The 20,059-nt window shown below is 32.4% G+C and overlaps 1 protein-coding gene across 1 annotated transcript; it reads right to left on the reverse strand.

Moving 5' to 3' along the window:
- Positions 1 to 815: 815 nt before the first annotated feature.
- On the reverse strand, positions 816 to 17,010 carry SCAP (SREBP cleavage activating protein). Its single transcript, XM_013323944.1, has 22 exons — positions 16,636 to 17,010; positions 16,443 to 16,558; positions 16,087 to 16,191; positions 15,620 to 15,728; positions 14,429 to 14,615; positions 13,495 to 13,640; positions 11,805 to 12,968; positions 10,449 to 10,657; positions 9,918 to 10,074; positions 9,575 to 9,668; positions 9,007 to 9,167; positions 8,745 to 8,830; positions 8,247 to 8,287; positions 7,404 to 7,534; positions 6,411 to 6,774; positions 5,813 to 5,999; positions 5,486 to 5,599; positions 5,092 to 5,201; positions 4,774 to 4,921; positions 4,174 to 4,319; positions 3,673 to 3,793; positions 816 to 3,349 (listed from the first exon to the last, which is right to left on the reverse strand). The coding sequence occupies exons 1-22, from the start codon at positions 16,752 to 16,754 to the stop codon at positions 3,216 to 3,218; spliced, it is 4,149 nt and encodes a 1,382-aa protein (XP_013179398.1). The 5' UTR covers positions 16,755 to 17,010; the 3' UTR covers positions 816 to 3,215.
- Positions 17,011 to 20,059: the final 3,049 nt, after the last annotated feature.

Here is a 20,059-nt window from a genome sequence, read left to right on the forward strand (position 1 = left end):
TTAGTCGTTTTTCCAGCGACTACTGTTAAAATTACTTTTTTAATTAGATTATGTTATAAGAAAACAGTGACGTGACCTTAAAATTATGACTTTATTTTTTGTTAATTCAACGCTTTGTCAAAGATACGTAAATTCACACTGTACATTCCTATATTTTATCTATCGTATGTGATAAGTTATTTTCGGGTCCAATAAGCCTCAAATATATATTATATTGAAAATGTAATTTTTATAATTGTCTATTAAAGTTAAATGTGGGTTGACTATTCGGTTTACATTTATTGTGTTACGGATGTTTTGAAATATATTCTTTTTGATATTTGAATTAAATTTAATTGTCTCATTTATCCCCCCCCCTCCATAACTTTTTGCATTAAGATGACAATTGACATTTCTATTTGTTTTAATTTAATTTGGATAAATGATATAAATATAAGTATAGGGAATTAAGTTTTTTTTATTATTCCATAAATTGTACATCATAAAGACATCGATTTGGAACAACAATAAAAATCAAATTTTTAACAAAACATTTATTAAAAAGTATGTAAATATTTACAAAGGTGTTAAATCGGAATCTGAAAGGTTATAGGAATGGATGTGTGAAAAAATACATAAAAGGACAATTGGTTACATAACTATTAAAATAAATAGCTACTTTTATTACTAAACGAAAAAATAACGCTTTGTCGTAATGTAATGGTCGCCGGTTGCCAATTTTAATATGTTATATAAAATTTACATAAAATATTTAATATGAAATATTTTCAGAACAACAGGTTAACATACTATGAAAATTAATTTAACCCTTTAAATATAATTTTTAATGTACATTTAGTAAATGTTAACGATATAAATATTTAAAATAAATTATTTTTCGGCAGACATTAATTTTAGCTGAATACAAAAACGGCATAAATAAAGATTCCCGAAGTTCGAAACCAGTAGGTGCCGACTCCTCATGAAGTACGTGCCATAGACTAGCCGTTTTTATTTGAACATATTTTATACAGGGTTTTTACATTTTAAGCGAAATAAATTGTAGTCAGTATAGGAACCAAAAATATTACAATCATTGATGTAATTACAAATCAAAATATAAACGTGGGTTTACACTGTCGAAAATCATGTATAAACATAACTCTTCTCACACTCTATAAAAAGATAGAGATGAATATACATTTACACAATTGATTCTAAAGTGAAAACTCACAATTATATAAATTTTAATTGAACATGAAACATAAGTGGCATAGTGAGTATAAATTTATAGAAATGTAGCTGGGATACCATAGATAAATAAACTATAGATGGAGTGTTTCATACAAGTTTGACGTGACATGGCAACATTGTGGTATTAACCCCCATAAAAGGAATCCGGACACTTTTTTTTCTTAATTTTTATGCTCCGTATTACGTATCTATAGGGTATTTATCTATGAATATATATTTAAAACAAGGTATGTTAGCACACGTAATACTTTTTACGAATAAAATAAATAAGTTTGATAGATTACAACACTTTATCTTATATTATCACGAACCTAGGTGACACATAATTTTCAGGGATATAAAACCTAAACTGGTGTCGATTGATTTTCGATAATTCCTTTCAAACTGAGGCTTTTATATTTTAAACTTTTTTAATCTCTAAATATGAAAATTTATACGGAAATTGATAATAAATGCGTTGAGCGTTTTATGTTTGCCATAGCTGCCTTAAAAAGTACATTTTTAAAATTCAATATAAGCATTTATTTTGATTTTATATCCCTGATTTCATGTAAACACTTAAAAAAAAGAGAAATATATATAAGTTAGTTATAAATAGTTTTTGCGAGTTATTTGTCAAACTTCTTCGTACTTAATTGCTATTTGGTAAAGCACACCTTTTCCTCTTGTGATGCAAAAGTAGATATTACATTGTAATGTAAAATATGATGTCACCGACCGATCGTGAATGCCGTTTGTTTGTAATTTGCCTAGGCAATTTTAGAATCAATAAATTACATATATATTCTTTCCTTAGTGACGTGTTTTACTTTCGACAGTTTTTAAAAATTATTATAACGATACAAAGTGTTGAAATCTAACAGAAGTCATTTGATATGCAATTTACCGACTGCATACAATGTCTAAGCAAATTGGATGACGTTAACGATCGTTCGGTAACGTTATAAGCGTTTGAAAGAAAACTGCTTCCGTATACCCGTGTGTTTAAGTGATTACTACAAGCTAGGTGATTGCAGGGCTAACATAGACCTACAGGAATTAATCATTTCCATTACAGGATAAAAAATTATCAATGGAAGATTTTTAAGCCTTTTATGGAAGATCACAAGTATTAAAATGGACGACTTTGGAAATTCCAAATGTTGGAAAAGTTAATTTACACTACATTTTAGGTATTTATAGACCAACAAAGAAATCTGACACGGTGGGCATAAAAATAAATTACGATAGCACACTAGCGCCCCTATCAAATGTCAAAAATTGTCACATGGTTCGTTTCGTACTAAATGTCATGTTATGTTTTATTGTTAAATGCCATCATATGGCCATGAAGGTTTAACATATTTTTTGACAGCACTAACCGCGATAGCAGCGCCCTCTCACTGGGCCAGATAATCTTAATTGTCTATAGTATTGAAACCTGCGTTTGTCGTTCACCAACTTTTTCAATGATTTATGTATGAGATTGGTAACAATAAAAAACACTTCTAACAAGTCGTTGCTAGAATAAATACCAATGATATCGAGAACAGATATCAAAACGCGAATACATTATAAAAATATTCTCTTAATTTACAAACAACTTGTGACATCACGTTAGATAATTTGAAATTAGTTATTAAATAACTGTGATGTTATAATATTACATGTTTCATATATAAAATATGATAATTTGAACATCTATAGACTCATAGAATTCTTTAAGTTTATTTGTACATAAATTTCAATAAAGCACTTTTTAGTACCAGGAATTTTTAGCTTCTAGCTAAGAAAGATTTAAAATTTTAATATCAATAGTTAAAAATTACCTTTTAAGGTTATCGCTCATTAGACCCAACTGACAGCAATTTCCCGGTACATAAATAAGGCGATCTCGTGTTGAATAAGTCAATACCTCGCAATAGGTGATTGTGCAAACTATAGATAAAGCAAGCGTGGATTTGTTGCCGGGTAGTTCTAATAAACGTTGACCTTTAATTGTATCATTCGTTCTTCGTGTTAGACAACTTAGAGACGAGAGGGAAGCGAACTATTCGCAATTGGTTCGCGTAGTCACACACTATGGCGTCCTTGAGCGGCAATATTTGTCGTACAAATATGCAGCCATCGCTTTGTCCTTAAAATAAATATACATATTAATAGGAATGTAAACTATTTCACAATAAATAAAGTTGTGTAGAAAAATATTGTATAAAGTGCTCCATTATCAAATATGTACACTAACCAGGGGTTTCTGAGGCCGTATTAAAACATATTGTTATCTCTGTTTTGTCATTACAAACAAATAACGGTATATTTTATACAGAGATATTGGGCTCAGAAATCAACCGTAAGTCATATATTCGATTTCGAAACATTTTTACAGCATTACCATTTTTATTTGAAATATTTTTAATCAAATTTAAAATTCATTTGTCCATATAAAGTAATTTATCTTACCTAATAATACCCTTCTGATAACATCTCCGCTGCTTAGGTCGTAAACAGTGAGTCCGCTGCGGTCACCCATCACTAGTAGTGTGTGAGTCAGTGGTAACATGCGACTCATGTAATTCAGACCCTGGCAACATAGTGCATTGATTTTAAAACAAGAATTTTATACCAGAAAGTATCTAAGCCCGCGACTGGTAATTTTGTTACAATATTAAAGTGACCGCATAGGAATGAGCAGATAGTTAAAAATGAGGAAATACATAAAGAGGACATTTTCTTTCCTATAATTCCCCTCCCCAGCGAAATTAATTATCATTCTCTTCCTTCACGATAATATTGGAAAGGGGAAGGGCAGTATAATTTGAGCTCTGACACACAGACTTATCAAATAAAAAGCGCAATTCTTCTATGCGCTCCATAGAATAAAGTAATATTAAAAATAGTTTTCTCCATTTCACAATTAACACGTATTTTATATAACTAGAAAGTATTAAAATCATAACTTACGATATGTATGGAATTAAGCATGTGACCTTGAAACCTATCCCATATACAGAGACGTTCGTCTGCGCCTGCTGACACCACGTACGATGCGGTGTACGCGAGTGACGTCACCGCGCCGTCGTGCGCCTGCATACTGTACAAGCACGCACCTACGTACAATACACACAGTTAGTAAATTAAGAAAACCCGCAATGTACACAGTATAAAGATTAACATCAACACACATATGTATGGTCGAATAATAGAAATTAGAAATTATCACAAACGTATCAAAGCAATTTTAACTTTATAAGGATGTAATCAAAGTCTTATTGAAAACAGACATGTTCGTAACACCAAAATACTAAAATAATAAAACTGAAATGTTCCAAAATAAATCCATAGACAATAAAAAATCAATCAGCCAGTAAAATGTGTAAATAGTTAATAACATAACATAAATATAAATATTTGACTACGAATAATAGTTATTTTTGACATTAGTGGGAAAACAACCCAGTTTCAAATGAATGTTTCGACAATGGAAACTGGTGAAATACACCATAAAGTTGACCATATAAACTGAATTGAAGATAACTTATTTTGGGTATAATAAATACTAACCTGTATGTAAATCCCATACGCATAACAGTCCGTCTTGTGAGCCACTACCGGCAATAGTCGGCGTGGCGTGGTCTATAAAACAACTTGTTATAGGTCCACAGTGGCCGTGCAACGTGAACAGTAGACTCAGTTCAGAACTAGCAAACACCTGGAATCCAAAAAAAACTTAATTAGTACCCTAACTGCCCTCTAGACTTGTTCTACATAAAACAAGATCCGTTTAGCTGTTCTAGACATACGTAGTAGTAGTAACAAACATCAATCCATCTAAGCTAATGCATTTAGTGTTGAAGTTATAAACTTTTGTTTTTATCTCACCTTTACGACATGATCTTGTGCCCCGGTCAGTATGCGACCGCCTTCAGAATGCATCTCGGTAACTGGCTGCTGATGCGGCCTGCAGTGTGCAATACGTACACACACCACTTCTATTAAACAAAAAAACAATCTTCGCTAGTAAAAATAACCTATCATAAGCTTTATGCTTAGTTATAACTTTCAAAAGAAATAACTTATTATCTGACTAATTCTGAAGAGTAATGTTTTCCGCGCGTATTTATCTATTCATGTAAGCACATAGCCTAAACGATTAATACAACAGGGGCAGCACAAGTATTGCTATTTGTGCTGCTCCTGATTGTCAAGTAATCCGTTAGGCTCTATGTTTAACAATAATAACTGTCAAATTAAAAAGTATTAATTAACTCTATACCTTCGCCATCACTGTAGTCAGATTCGTATGAGAAACTCATGCGTGGGCGGCCATCATCGTAGTCAGTGCAACGGGTGCTGCGCATCGAATCTGCTGATCCGGTGCGTTTGTGAGCTGGAATACATATGATAACATAATAGAAATGCGAATGTTTGGGTGGATGGATGTTTGTTTAAAGATATCTCCGAATTGGCTCAACGGGACTTGATGAAATTTGGCACAGATGTAGAACATACTCTGGAAGAACACAGCCTACTCATTTAGTTTTTAATTCCGCGTGGACGGTGTCGCGGGTGACAGCTAGTTATCACATAAATATAAACTTACTTCTTCTATAAGCGGTACTGAATCTCCAATCAACGTGTGCACCAGATGCTGCATTGTAAGCATCAAGTCGCAGTAGTGTCAGATGACCGCTAAGGGAGGCGGCGCACACCCGCCGACCGCCACTTAGCGCACGCACATGCGTCACGCCCCCCCATCCACTCTTACTCTCCGACCCGCACCATATACACTAAATTCAACAAATAACCGTCAAATCTCTTTATGCCTATATATAGGTTTTACATAATTTCTGATAGAAATATCCATGCTAGTTGTGCCACTCTTAACCGATCTGATAAACTTGTAATATATAGCTTTTATGGTGATAGTTTACTGTATGACTCAATCCAAATTGAGAAGCTAATTTAATTCTTTCACTGTATTGCACAAATAACTGGATTAATGTAGAAGTATTCTGTTTTTTAACATATAATTGATATATAAGAAACCTAATTCTATAAGAAAATGAAGGAATAATATACCGATGTTGAAAAAACAGAACCCTTAAAGGATCACTTTGTTGTCCATCTGTCTGTCTATCATGACCCTTTTTCTCAAAAACGCGTAAAGGTATCAAGCTGGATTATGAAAATCTTCTTACCATTAATTTTCCAGAACTGGCTTCCCAGAACTCGAGCCGTCCATCCGCACAGCCTAATATAATGAGGTCATTACAAAAGTCAATACACCACACCGGAGATTCACTGAACGCTTTGCTTTTACAATCGTCTTCGGGCATTGGACCCCCATCACTACTAGTTCGTCTGTTCATTTTATTTTCATGCCTGTTCCTTAAATTATTTGCACTTTCAGCACTTGAATTGAAAACAAAAATATTTTCATTGTTTATTTCATTCACTTCACTATCTGTAACACTCAAGTCACTTTTGTTCACACTTAAATTGTTCGTATTGACGTTTTCTTTCGTCTCGCAATATTCCCTCCGACGATTGTGGTAGAGATCTCTGAAAAAAAATAATAATTAGTAGTCTGTGTGTTCTTCCAGACTATGTACTGCATCTATGCCAAATTTCAGAGATATCGATGCATCCATATTGGAGATACCTTCCAACAAGTATCCATACATCCATCGATTCATCTAAACATTCGTAATTATAATGAGGATACGATATACATTTATTTATCATTAATATAGTACATTTCATACCCAAAAAAATATATATACAAAACATATTATATTAAAAAGAGAACACCACCGGATGCGGAATCCCATGACTCAAACAACCAGTGGTCAGGGCTGCAGAGACAGGAACCTTCTCACGATGCGCGCGGTTTCTAGGATAACTGCCTTTTGTATTGGGCCCTTAATCCAAATGTGCAGCGAGAGCTTCTTGAGATGTTGGTGTATTTATAATATTATTAAGAAAAGCAAATTACAATGTTTTAACTTGTCCAACCTTGAAGGAATTTATGTTTTTAATAACATATTTGTTTGATTGAGTAGAGTGAGTGAGAATAAAGTGCGATTAGTTGCCTATTATTGGAACACTCGTATTTTTGTATGGAATTTTCCTATCAATTTTTTTTAATATAACGTGTTAAAATTATTTTTATTATAAGAATATTGCATTACTTGTAGCATTTAGCGAAGTTATATTTAGTTGTCTCTGCAGGTGAAATATGCGTAGGCGACTCTCCACTCGTAGCCCGGAATCGTAGTCCACTTAGATGATTACTTAAACCTCCTTTAAGACGAGGAAAATTCTGAAAACCAAAGAATTACTACATTAAAGCATATTTATACAGATATTTAGTCATCTTCAAAATATAATAGATTTATTGGTTTTAGCAAAACATAAAAAATAGTAACAAAAAATGCTAGATAGAATAAATTTCTTGATGATGAAAAAACATAGGAATAGGAAAATAATATAAGTGTGCATTCCTTGATGCTTTATGGAAAAATGATAGGAAAAAAATATTTAGATGGAAAATAACAGATATACAGGGATAGGTTTCTATTAACTAAAATTGTTTGTTAAATTAACAATTAGCGATGGTTTATAATATTCCTAATGACATGCATAGTAGTTGATTTTTATAAATAGTAGCGGATTACCCAACGCAGACTTTTCAATTACAAAAAAGAACACCCCTTTCTTCAAATCTAAATTCATGCGTCTTTTAAACCCTTTTTCCATCTAGCGATTAGCCGCGTGTGACAGCTATTTCATACGACAGTCGTGGTAGCTATTAGTAATAAAACAAGCGATAGCTATATATAATTGAAGTCGCATGCGGCTTTTTGTATAATGGATAAAGGGTTTTAGTATTGTGCGTTGTGTCCTGCTTTATGGATAATCCGCGATTGTTTATAAGTGTTAAAAGCGATGGACAAGATATTGATGTACTAACAGCAAACATGACAGTGAAGAGAAGCAGGTATTGCGAGCGCCATTATTAACATCAAACTTACATCAATATTTTTCGGCGCTATGTTATCAGGCTTCGTAGAAACTGGAATTAATCATTACAATTTAATACAAATATAATTTATAATTTATCTATAATATTATAAATACGAATGGATTCATGGATGGATTTTTATTAGAAGATATCTCCAGAAAGGCTGACATTTGGCATAGATGTAGACATAGACTAGAAGAACACATAGCCTACAATTAAAGTTTTTTTTCCGAGCGGAAAGTCGAAGGCGACAGCTAGTTAATAAAGATTAATTAACTAAGCATGAGTAGCGCTGTGGTTTGATACTGTATTTGTAATCTTCAGGCCCTGGGTTCGATCCTCGCTGTATACTGATGTTTTTGTCCCATTGTTGAATTTTTTACGTAAAAATCGTGATGCAACCTGCACATATCTTAGAAGAATTCAAAGAATTATGTAATGTCAATAAACGCATAATAGTTCAGCGTGGTTGTTCCACTAAATGTAATAAAAATGATATTAAAAATACCTTCTAAAATATCGTAAGAAGCATCACTCGTTGTGATTTTTTTTGGATTTGTCTTTTCATGTAGTTCCTTTTGTAATTTGAAAAATCTGTAAATGACATATCAATCCGTTAAGTTGGTACAAAAAAAATGCGTACATTCATTTAAAAAAAATGTCAACTATCTAGTTACTAAGTACTAATTATCAAGTCATTTTAATTTTAACAATACTACCCATGTTATACTAAGCTAGGATTGTTGTGCAACATGTTTCAAGGTACGTACGCATTGCGGTCGATGTTAGTGATGATTTCGCCATTATGTGAGTCCCACACCTTGATGTTGCTTTGCAGACAAGAGCTGACGATGGTATCACCATCTGTCACCAAGCATTCCACTTCTTGACTGTGCCCAGCAACCACTAGAGGAACCGCTTCCATTACCAACTAAAAAAAACGTTACAAGTAATTAACTAAAAAAAAAATATTTCAACAGATTTTCCATTGTTTCGGTGGAGACATTACTATATCTAACTGATAAAATATGTAAAATTAACGCTGTAGGCCTAATTCTTATTAATATTATATTTTTTTTTCTCTTAATTATTAGTTAATATTATAAATGCGAATGTTTGAATGGATGAATGTTTGTTTGAAGTTAACTCCGCAACGAAATTTAGCACACGTCTACTTATTAAGTTTTTTTGTTCCGCGCGGACTGAGTCGCGGGCTGCAGCTAGTATTCAATACTGTTAGACAACAGTCTATACCAAAAATGCACAGCCACGGTGCCATTACGCCGTGTGACATCTCTTTAAGTTATATTTGAAAGGACATAATATATGATTTTATACCTGAACAGCCGGTTGTTTAGCAATAATCTTCCTGTACTCCTCATCCTCGTTCCAAGAAGCTCTCCATTCAGCGTAATGCCGGGAACATACACATCTAGAAATTTATTTGCAATTACTTAATATAAAGACAAAGTGATTGTTAAAGTAACAGAATTATACGTAAAAAAAAGCTTAATTGAGAAATTTTGAATTACAAATGAATAATAATTAACTATTATTTGCATGTATGAACGTAGAAGAAGCGAGAGAGGTGTCAGAACTATGCCAAAAAAAAGTCCGTGGTCTCTGCCTACCCTATTGGGTGACAGGTGTGAGTTATGTTGTTATGTATTAAAATATATACCTGTATAACACCACCATCATGTAAGCTATCACAGCGACGCTGATTGTACACAGTATCGCTAGGAGTAAGATTTCCATAGGCGTTGTAGGATATATGGGCAAATCTGTCGCCTTTCCCCATTGGTGCGATTGACTTTTAGTTTCCGCTAGCTCGAAATCTTTGAAAAATTGAAAATAATACTTAAAAAATTAATAATAATTAAGGTTCTTCTATATTTATGATTAGGAACTAAATGAATCTGAGAAATCTTCACTCAGAGACAGCGATTATTCGATTGAATAATTTAAGACAATAATATTTGACAAAACAAAGACAACAGTTTCTTTTAATACAAACCTACAGTAATCTAAACTAATATTATAAACGCAAATGTTTGGATGGATGGATGTTTCTTTGAAGGTATCTCCGGAACCGCGGAACGGATTTTAATTACATTTGGCACAAATGTTGAACACACAGGGTAGTTATTGTTTTTTTTTAATTCCGCGTGAACGGAGTCGGGTGTGCAAGCTAGTATGATATAACTGGTACCTGGTAATATATCGATAGGATCTAACGCGGCGGCTAAAGCTTGCCATCGGAGTGGCGGGGGCTCCTTCTCATCTGGATGGCGAAGCCCCGCTGCCAATTCGGGGCTCACTCGATGGCTCAGCAGTGTTGGAGGCAGGATAACCGCGTACCTTCCCGCCACTGTCTCATTGTAATTCGAAAGTATGGCTGACCAATGCGATGGAGATAGCCTGAAAAAAAAATACGATTAGAATGGTTTGCTAACGATATTAAGTCAGACTAAGGGAAATAGTTTTTAAATTAATTAAATATTAATCCTTAATATATTCTACAGGTAATTAACTCAACATCACGAATATGTGACAATATTACTATTTACTAAAGTAAAAAATATGTTGATAATAAAACACCGGAAATATATTTCATATAATGACAGTATCTTGCCGTCTTATCTCTAACAAAAAAGTAATTAACAAAGACATTAAAACTATGTACCAAAGTTGTAAAATTACTACCATTTATGTTTATGTTAATCTGTTATTTCTAATTTATACGTAACAAGTTGTTCTCGTAAAATAACAACACAATAATCCATTCAGTTAAATTGTGATTAAGCTACTTATAAGTACCAAAAAAACACTTAATTTTTGGAACAAAAAAAAAAGCAATGATACTTTAATAAAAACTACGGAAGTGAATCGGAATCCAAACTACTGAATTATGAATAAGTTAAACGATAATTTACAAATTTGTACATCATTGTGAATGAAATGAAAACGTATGTATCATCAGTAAAGACTTCCTACAGACGACACTGAATCATCGAATTGATAAACGCTAAGTGGCCAACAATATCAGTGAGTGAATTGTTATGTTATGATCCAAAGTATTTTAGATAATATACAAGATAACACTGTCGTGAAACACACGTGTGCAATTTTTTTCTCTCACTGTATACAAGTGTCAAGGTTAGGACCTGTGTTACTTTTTCAATGCTACAATAATTTGCTAACGGTTATGTTAACCAAAAAAAGAGGATAACATCTTTTATTTTCAATTTCAAATGCTTAAAATTTACGTATTTTATTGACTTACAATATTTATTATTCTTCATATGTATTTTTAAACCAATTACACATTTTCAGTTTTTACTGAACAGTCGAACTGTACAGAAAACTAATGTTTCTTGTGCCTACGCACTTTCAGATTATATCGCCAGTTAAACTCTACAGTTGTCAGTTTAGTCTCAACAGATAAGTTTTACTGTGCGAATGTTCAGTTCAAACTGAACATATGAGGTTTTTCGTTACTAAAGATGGAGTAATATTTTATTATTAAGATACGGAAAATTAGAACGAAAATAGTGTTCAAACTTACCTAGACCAGGGTCGAGAATGTGGTGAATGCTTCAAAAAGATCGTATCATTTGTATCTATGGTTTTACCAACTTCTTCTTTGTCTATGATAGTAGAGAATACCAAAGGTTGTCGTTCACTGTCATTGTATGTCATATAAACGGCCTGTTTCGCTTTATTTCTTTCATAATCATGTCTTGCACTGTCATTGTCTTTTTCTGTTGTTATAAAATAATCTACTATACCAGAATTATATACAATCATTGATATCCAAACTAACATCCAAACCATGAAAGCGCGTTGGAAGAATCTTGTCCGAGCCCACATGTTAACAAGACGTATTCTTTTTGGCACTCTGTTGTCGTGTGCGCTCGCGTTTGAATTACGTTTCGCAACAACATCGGTCGGAGTATTATGCGCTAATCCATTTAACCTCGGATGAGATTTGGACTTTCTCATCTTCTGCGGCGTAATATTCTCTTCTTTATAACTATCATTGAATCGCCAATTGAGTGCGTTATTAGTATTAAAGTATTCCTTTAAATGTAATTTGTTATTTCTGTCCGGGAAATATTCCATTCGTCGAACATCTATACCTAGTATCGTCGCGAAGAACACCATTTGTACGAAATAATCAGATATTAAACTAACAATCATAAATATAGAAAACTCTTGTATAAATGGTACGAAAGTGAAGAAGCTGACTGTGAGTATTGTTATTTCTGTGAGTAAATTTTTAGTGATCGACCAGCCTTCTTTACTGAGACCTTGTGCGAGTCGAATTTTAACATCCAGCCGCGAGTCGGTTGACGTCACACTTTTTGTTAGAACAAGAATATTCTCTAGGCCAACGATAATCACTAAATATGGGAAGATTTCTTTGCCTTGTAGACTCAATGAAAATCCAAAATAGAAGCAAATACCTATAGACATGGATAGGCTACCGGCTACAGTTACAACAGCGCAAGCGGCCAAGCCAAACTTTGATCTGATAAATTCTATTTTCCTCACTGAGAAATACACATAAAGAAATAATCCGAAAAATGTTATCAATAATGGTATAGGTTCTCGGTAATTGAATTGTCCAGGATAATATATTATTGTTACTTCATTGCCACTTATCGGCGCTGAATCTTGATACAATGGATATAATTCTTTGAGTTTATGAATCAGCGAATTGATAAACCTGGAATAAAAACAGTATAATATAAACATGACTTATTTATTCCGCCGCCGTACAGTAGATGGAGAAGGAACCTCGCGGGAGCGTTTTTATTTAAAATTATAATAAGTTTGTGTCTGCAATCACCTTTGAATGCTTTAATAAATAATATATATCGTTAAATTTTTTTCTATTTACTTCTATCGAAATGATAACTTTTCATGGCACCATTTGTTATTTTTTGATAGATTTGTCAAATATATTATTGTTATACAAATATCCTTATCTTATACTTGAGAAAAATATGCAAAAAATAATTAAAAATAGACCCCACAAATTATTATGATTATTTCAAAATTAGTTATCATATACTAGTCCACGGAAAAGTCCCAATGAAGCTCCAAATTGAGGACTTGGTCGTGATGGTACGGGATCTAAAAATGTGGAGACTTTTAGAGGTTCACTTCGGGTTGGTGCATCACTCTTGTTAGTTACATATAAAGTCCTAGTACTTTATTAATGTATGGAAAATTTCAATCATTAGACTGACCTTTCATTAGCTTCTTGATAGAATATTGTAACAGCGTACTGCAATACACGTGGCCGTGTTCTCAAAGGATATCGTTTAACACCGGTATCACGGAGTTGCATACCAAAAGCCATTTCCGCAATCGATGCTTTACCTTTTTGCAGACTCTGTTGAATAAAATGAATAAACTTCAAACATAAAATCATTATTGGACATAAGAACAATTAATCACCATGTATTTAAAAATAAATATATCTGTTTGCTTCTCAAGAATAACACAATGAAACTTAATTGAAAGTAATTGATTTTTTTTTATCTTGAATAAAAAAAATTACTCATAAAACTGTATGTTGTATTTGTGTTTATCTTTTATACCATATTTAAAATCACAATATATAAAATAAAAACGACAAGAACATTACTTTTATTTACCATTCCTTAATGTATAAATTTAAATAATTTCATAAATAAATAACAATATTTGACCATGAACACGTATTTTTTTCTTTCATCTGCAAACCGTCATAATACTAATAATGCTAATGGTGTGAAGTTTATGCTGCAAAAACACATGCGTCAAGACCTTGTGCAATACGAAATACAGATATTATTACCATGTTTTTTGTTGTTCAAGATACAAATGAGAATACATTTTTGTAGCACTTATTAAACCTACCTACGACTATGAAGTCAAAGAGTCGAGTTTTCTATGTTGCTCACTATAAACAACTCCGACAAGATGCAGGAGAATAATCTAAATTGGTATGGTTTATTTAATGGCAGACCCAACAAGGTGAATAGTGTATAGTGTAGTGCTCAAAGATATGGGTGAATGCCATGTCTAAGATGATTTTAAGGATGGTGCGAAGCGAAACAGACTAATTAGGAAAGCTGACCCCAATACAATATAGGATACAATCTAGACAAAAAGAGAATAAAAAAATTGTAAACATACCTGATAATTATAAATGGTGTTGATTATATTAGCATCAAGGGAAAAAGTTTGTAGATTTTGTTGCCACAAGTTCGCAGGTGATAGTAACAAACAACTGTACTCAGGCATTACTCGTTCAATGCTCGCTTTGCTCTCGCGTCGTTTTATCCCCTCAATTTGATAGCAATGTTGTAACAGAGAACCTTTGCTGTGAAATTAACACATGTATACAATATTATATTAAAAAGCTGAAAATTACAATATCGGTAATAAAACAGTTTAAATAATTAATCCAAAATCTAGGTATAGAATGTTTGATATGATTAAATAGTTTAGGTATGGAAAATTATGGCAAATATCGTGCATTATAGACATTGAATAATGAAAATAATAAAAATATCTGACGTATATAAGGCAAATGCAATAGCAATAGTTAAATAAAAACTGTTAAATGCATGCAGGAAGCACTACCAATCTTTAGTTAAATAAATGGAATAAGGTAACACATAATAAACATAGCTAATAGATTAACTAAACAACATACATGAACTAACACTGAGAATTATCTTTAGGGACACTTTAAATAACATTCGCTATATTTATACAGCACAGCAAAGGATTACTCAGGCGTAATTACATACATAAAAAAAATACAAAAACAAAAAAAAAATTGCTTTTGCGAAGCTAATATTGCAATCAAGTAAAAAAAATTGTCGCTTTCATTGTTGTGATAGTAGAGAAAATTAGACATCAGAGACGGGAATAAATGAATAACCAATCAGATAAAAAATACTGAGCTATAGTTATTTTAAATCTAGAATTAAAAAAATCTATTATAAATATCTCGCTTAAGCTGCAACATTAGTTTCATATCTTTTATAATATCTACAATTAAGTTCAACTATAGTAATATAAACTGTGCTAGATTTAAAAAAAACTATTAAATTACGCAACAAGCCCTTACAATTAAATTGCAAAATTAATTAATTATAAATACTTTAAATTTTTTGTGACACATTATAAACTAATTAAAAACTATAAAAGAATGTTGCCATTTTTAATAAGTTTAAAATTATAAATAACCTCAAAAGAAACAATCTATATTACATGCACTATAAATTTTCAGTTACTTAAATTTTATCTAAAAACTTCAACATGTTTTAATAACTCTAGCTACATAATCTATTACTTTTTGATATTATGAATACTTACGTTTCAACATCCTCGTGATTGCGAATTGTTTCTAATAAACGAAACACCTCTTGCAGTGGACCTCTGAATGCATCCCACATTCTTAAATTACTATTCCAAGGTGAGACACCTAAAATCAATAATGCTTATATTTCATTCAAGAAATTTTGCATAACAATTGTATAACAAATATATATTTCAACTGTTATTTGTCTATGGTTTAAAGTTTGCATATTACAGCTCAAACTGATAATAATCCCAAATAAATGATTATTGTTTAAGCCTTTTATAAGAGTCAGTACTAAGTACTAAAATTGGATAAGGTAAAATACAGCATTCTGCAGCTTTTACTATTTATATAATCTAAATATTATTTTATATTACTCAGGTTTTTTAAGGTGAGAAAGAAAAAGTTCACCAGATTTCACTATAATACCAAAATAATCACTGTATATAGTCATTATGTAATAATTATAATGTTAACTTGCCTATTTTTAGTATAATTTGTTGTACATAGAATAATGGTTTCTCTTTGGCCCATATATATGGTAGTTTTTGCGTCTCATTATGAATATGGCCAATCTCCAAAATATCTAAAAAAAAGCCTTCAAATTAGCACAATAATCTTATGGATTAAAGCAAAGAAATAACATGATAAAGATAAAGTTGAAAAACAAATAGAAAACACTGCTATGAATTTATTGTTTACTGTGTATTCAAAAGTATTGGCAGACAACCAAAGTGAAGATTTCTCTGAGTAAACAATCCCTCAATGCTCATTCTGGGGCCTATGAACTTTATTATTTTATCACATTTACAATTTAGAATTATCATATTTTCTCACCTGCATAGTGACAATTTTTAGTGTGGCAGTTAGTTGGGTTTTCAGTATTGTCATGTAAAGGTATATTGATCACAGTGGGTATGTTCCCCGGTAAAGGCACATTCAGTAATGGATAGCTGTAAACAGAATAGCATATACAACTGACTAGTCAAGGACAATATATCTTTATTAAACTACAATAAAAGATACCTACCAACACAATAAAACAACGGAGATGGCGATTGTTATCGCAGTAACAGGATAAGATGAACAGAACAAACCATAAGTATAATATATTTGAGCTACTCTTTCGGGTAGTGTGGCTCCTGCCATAGTTATCGTAATGTTTATATATTTTCTAAACTGCGTGTTTAATTAAAGGAATTCACGAACCCATTGCACTTAAGTTCACGGCACAAATTCAACAGGGAAAACTTATACAAAGTATTTTTATCCGATATTAGACATGATTCTACCTCTTACATGTCTTGAAATATTAATTACGATTAATCCGGTATTAAACATTATGTATCAACATGCCGCTGTCTAGTATTCACTATTACATCAGTCATCAAACCAACCACGCAATATTGACAGAATTACAGTTCTATTGACGTTTGACACTTCATGTCATAAATAATTGCCATCGAAAAAAATGATTTGCTCACAGATTAAACAGCGAACTGTTTAAATTTACTGTCTAGTTTTTTTTTCTTGAGAAATCTAGCATCCACTGAACTGAACACCTACCAATATTTCAACTAAAATTGTTGTGGTTTATTGTAGACCACAACTGTAAGCGATCAAACTTTTTGTCAAACATGTTCGCCAAATGTGATATTATAACATATAATACATACGCCTTGTAGAGTGTATGTATATGTCCATATTTGAGATGTGTGTTGAATGTCTTGATCGAGCCTGTCAATTATGTTGGATTATTTAATAGCGCCGTTTAGCGGTGAAAACAACAAATTACATAAGCATTATCATCGTCCTCGTCGTTCATTATTTTCGTGCTTTTCATTACCGTTAAAAAAAGATTAGCCTAGATGTTTCGACAGCGGTAACCCACGCCTATCCTTCTTGCTAGTTTCTATTTTAGTTGGTTAAAATACGCAAAGGTACTGACTCTTATGACGTCTGCATATGAATCATTGATCATTGAAGGGTCAAACATAATGTTATGTATATGTAACATGTTTACAAATAGGGTGAGCTGCGAGGGCCTGCTCTCTGCGCTGTTATATTACATCACGTCCGGACAGACACTAATATGTATCGTTATAAAACAAACTTGCTAATATTATACATGCGAATGTTGGGATGAATGGATATTATCTCCAAAATGGCTTCATGGACCTAGCTGAAATTTGACATAGAGGTAGAACATAGTTTGAAAGAACACATAGGCTACTAAGCAAGTTTTATTTTTTAAATACGCGCAGACGGGCGACAGTTAGTCAACGTATAAATAATAAAGTTATTGCGTTACACACTGCCAGAATCAGGGTCTGACTCTTAGAGTGTCTGTTAGGTTAGTAGGTACCTATAATATTTGAGACATTGTAACTTAAAAGACGTAGCCTATTAAAAAGCTTGGTGTATATCCATTCATATTACTTTATAACGTGTCCAAGGCGTTAAGACTGATATAGTAGATAAATATATTAAATATCAATATCTGTACATATTAACTATTAATATAGACAGCTTTAATTACAAAATCCAGCCATTTTAAGCTATTAGAAATTTCGAATACACCGGATACACATATATTGGAGTATCGAATATTCCATGTGTAGATTTCCGATGTATTAATTACAAACAATTTAGCTTCAAGATAAACCATTGCAGCTATGTTCAATTCCTGTCTAGTAGTAAATTCAGTTAAAATTAAATCTAAATAAAAAGGATAGCGTCCAAAGAGATCATGATGACGAAATATAATTTATTGAACGAATGTTTATTTTCAAGGAATATAACAAAAACAATACTAGTGGTATGTCATTAAAACTAAGATTTTTAGTCATAAAGTGTACTTAAAAAAACTAATTGTAGTATAATACATAATTACAATAACATCAATAAGCTTAGCGACGTCGAAAAGATATCAAGGAAATTAATGAAAACCCCTACAGAAATGTAGAAACGTTTAAAGCGTTTTAAGTTTAGACAAATTAGTACTTAGCGAGGGACGTCTTTGGGAACAACACTTGAGTGTAATATTAAAATCCAAACTGTTTTGTGAGAATAAGACGAGGCTACGAAGGCTCAGTAAGCGCCTTATCGCGAATGTTTCTCTGCGGAAACGCCGCGGCCACTTGCAATCGTCTTCCGCTAAAAGCTGCATAGAGTAGTCATTATATTAATTTACTTTAATTTCCAAAAATAGCTGTAAAACGCAACATCAACATCAAAAATCAAAGCGGGTACTCATATATAATTCTCACAAGATAGACAAATATTATAATATATCATAACATTCAAACACAAAATTGATTGAATAACTGAAACCAATTTCTGGTTATAGTATTTATTTTACTTAATTCGACATGAGAATAATAAAACACAAACATTTTACTTTCGGTTCTAATGTGGCTTTTTATTAAAATGAAATAGTAATAAAATTTATCAAAAGCTCTATGTATTTCTATGTTCTGGCTACTTACTTTTTAACAGCGTTAATAACGGTGGAATTAAAGCACGAGAGGCCGCCGAGGACGATTTAATTAAACCTTAACGAAGATCCCTCCTCCCCCCACACCGCGCCACCTTTACCTGTTCACTGTTCCGTTTCATTTTTGAATCTATTTCCACTAAACATTAAGCAAACAGCTAAATTGCTAACGACATTCTTTACAACCGACGGCACGGCATTCTCGTTTGAAAGAAACATATTGTTACAAAAACAAACAATACTGTTAAAGATAGAACAAAGACATGCATACATCCTTGACTTTTTATATGTTTAATTTAGTAATTAAAATAACTTGAACATCTTCCAACTCTAATTATTACTTTTGTAAGGTAATGCATATTATTCGCGTTCTAATAATACTAATAAGAGCGTCGGTGGTTCAGAGGTCAAGCACTTGACTTGCAATCTGCAGGTCCTGGGTTCGAATCCCGCCATGTATCAATGTGTTTTTCCATTTCCGATTTACATATGTACATTTATCCGACGTTCTTATGGTGAAGTAAAACATCGTGATGCAACCTGCACATATCTGTAAAGAAATTGAAAGATATGTGTGGAGTCAACCACCCCGCACTTGGCCAGCGTGATTGACTATGGCCTAATCACCCTTAACTTAGGGTAGGCTCCGAGGCCCTCGGTGGGAACGTATAGTGAGCTGATTATGAATAATACTATATTGCGCTCTAAGTCGTTAATAGAATGATCTATGAAATATGTAGGATTTCTTTCCAGTTATATGACATTAAACACTACTTTTACATGTTTTAGACTTAATATGTCAATTACAAAGTTACTACGCGTTTTGAACATTACATTAGTAATGTAGTAGTGAATAAATGTTACTAATCCGCTTGTAAAAATGTAATATAAATGTTGTATTACAAAATATTGTAAAATTTATGCACTTATGATTAGGAATTAACGTTGAACATGTGTT

Source organism: Papilio xuthus, unplaced genomic scaffold (assembly GCF_000836235.2).
Source record: "Papilio xuthus unplaced genomic scaffold, Pxut_1.1 DF825017.1, whole genome shotgun sequence".
Taxonomy (NCBI): domain Eukaryota; kingdom Metazoa; phylum Arthropoda; class Insecta; order Lepidoptera; family Papilionidae; genus Papilio; species Papilio xuthus.

What these genes read in the sequence shown, in the direction of transcription:
- SCAP (XM_013323944.1), bottom strand. Translation starts at nt 16,754, where the DNA reads ATGGCAGGAGCCACACTACCCGAAAGAGTAGCTCAAATATATTATACT. An exon ending in CAGTACCGCTTATAGAAGAA is followed by an intron (nt 5,600 to 5,812) that starts GTAAGTTTATAT and finishes TATGTATTCCAG; the next exon opens with CTCACAAACGCACCGGATCA. An exon ending in TGCTTAATTCCATACATATC is followed by an intron (nt 3,794 to 4,173) that starts GTAAGTTATGAT and finishes CTATGTTGCCAG; the next exon opens with GGTCTGAATTACATGAGTCG.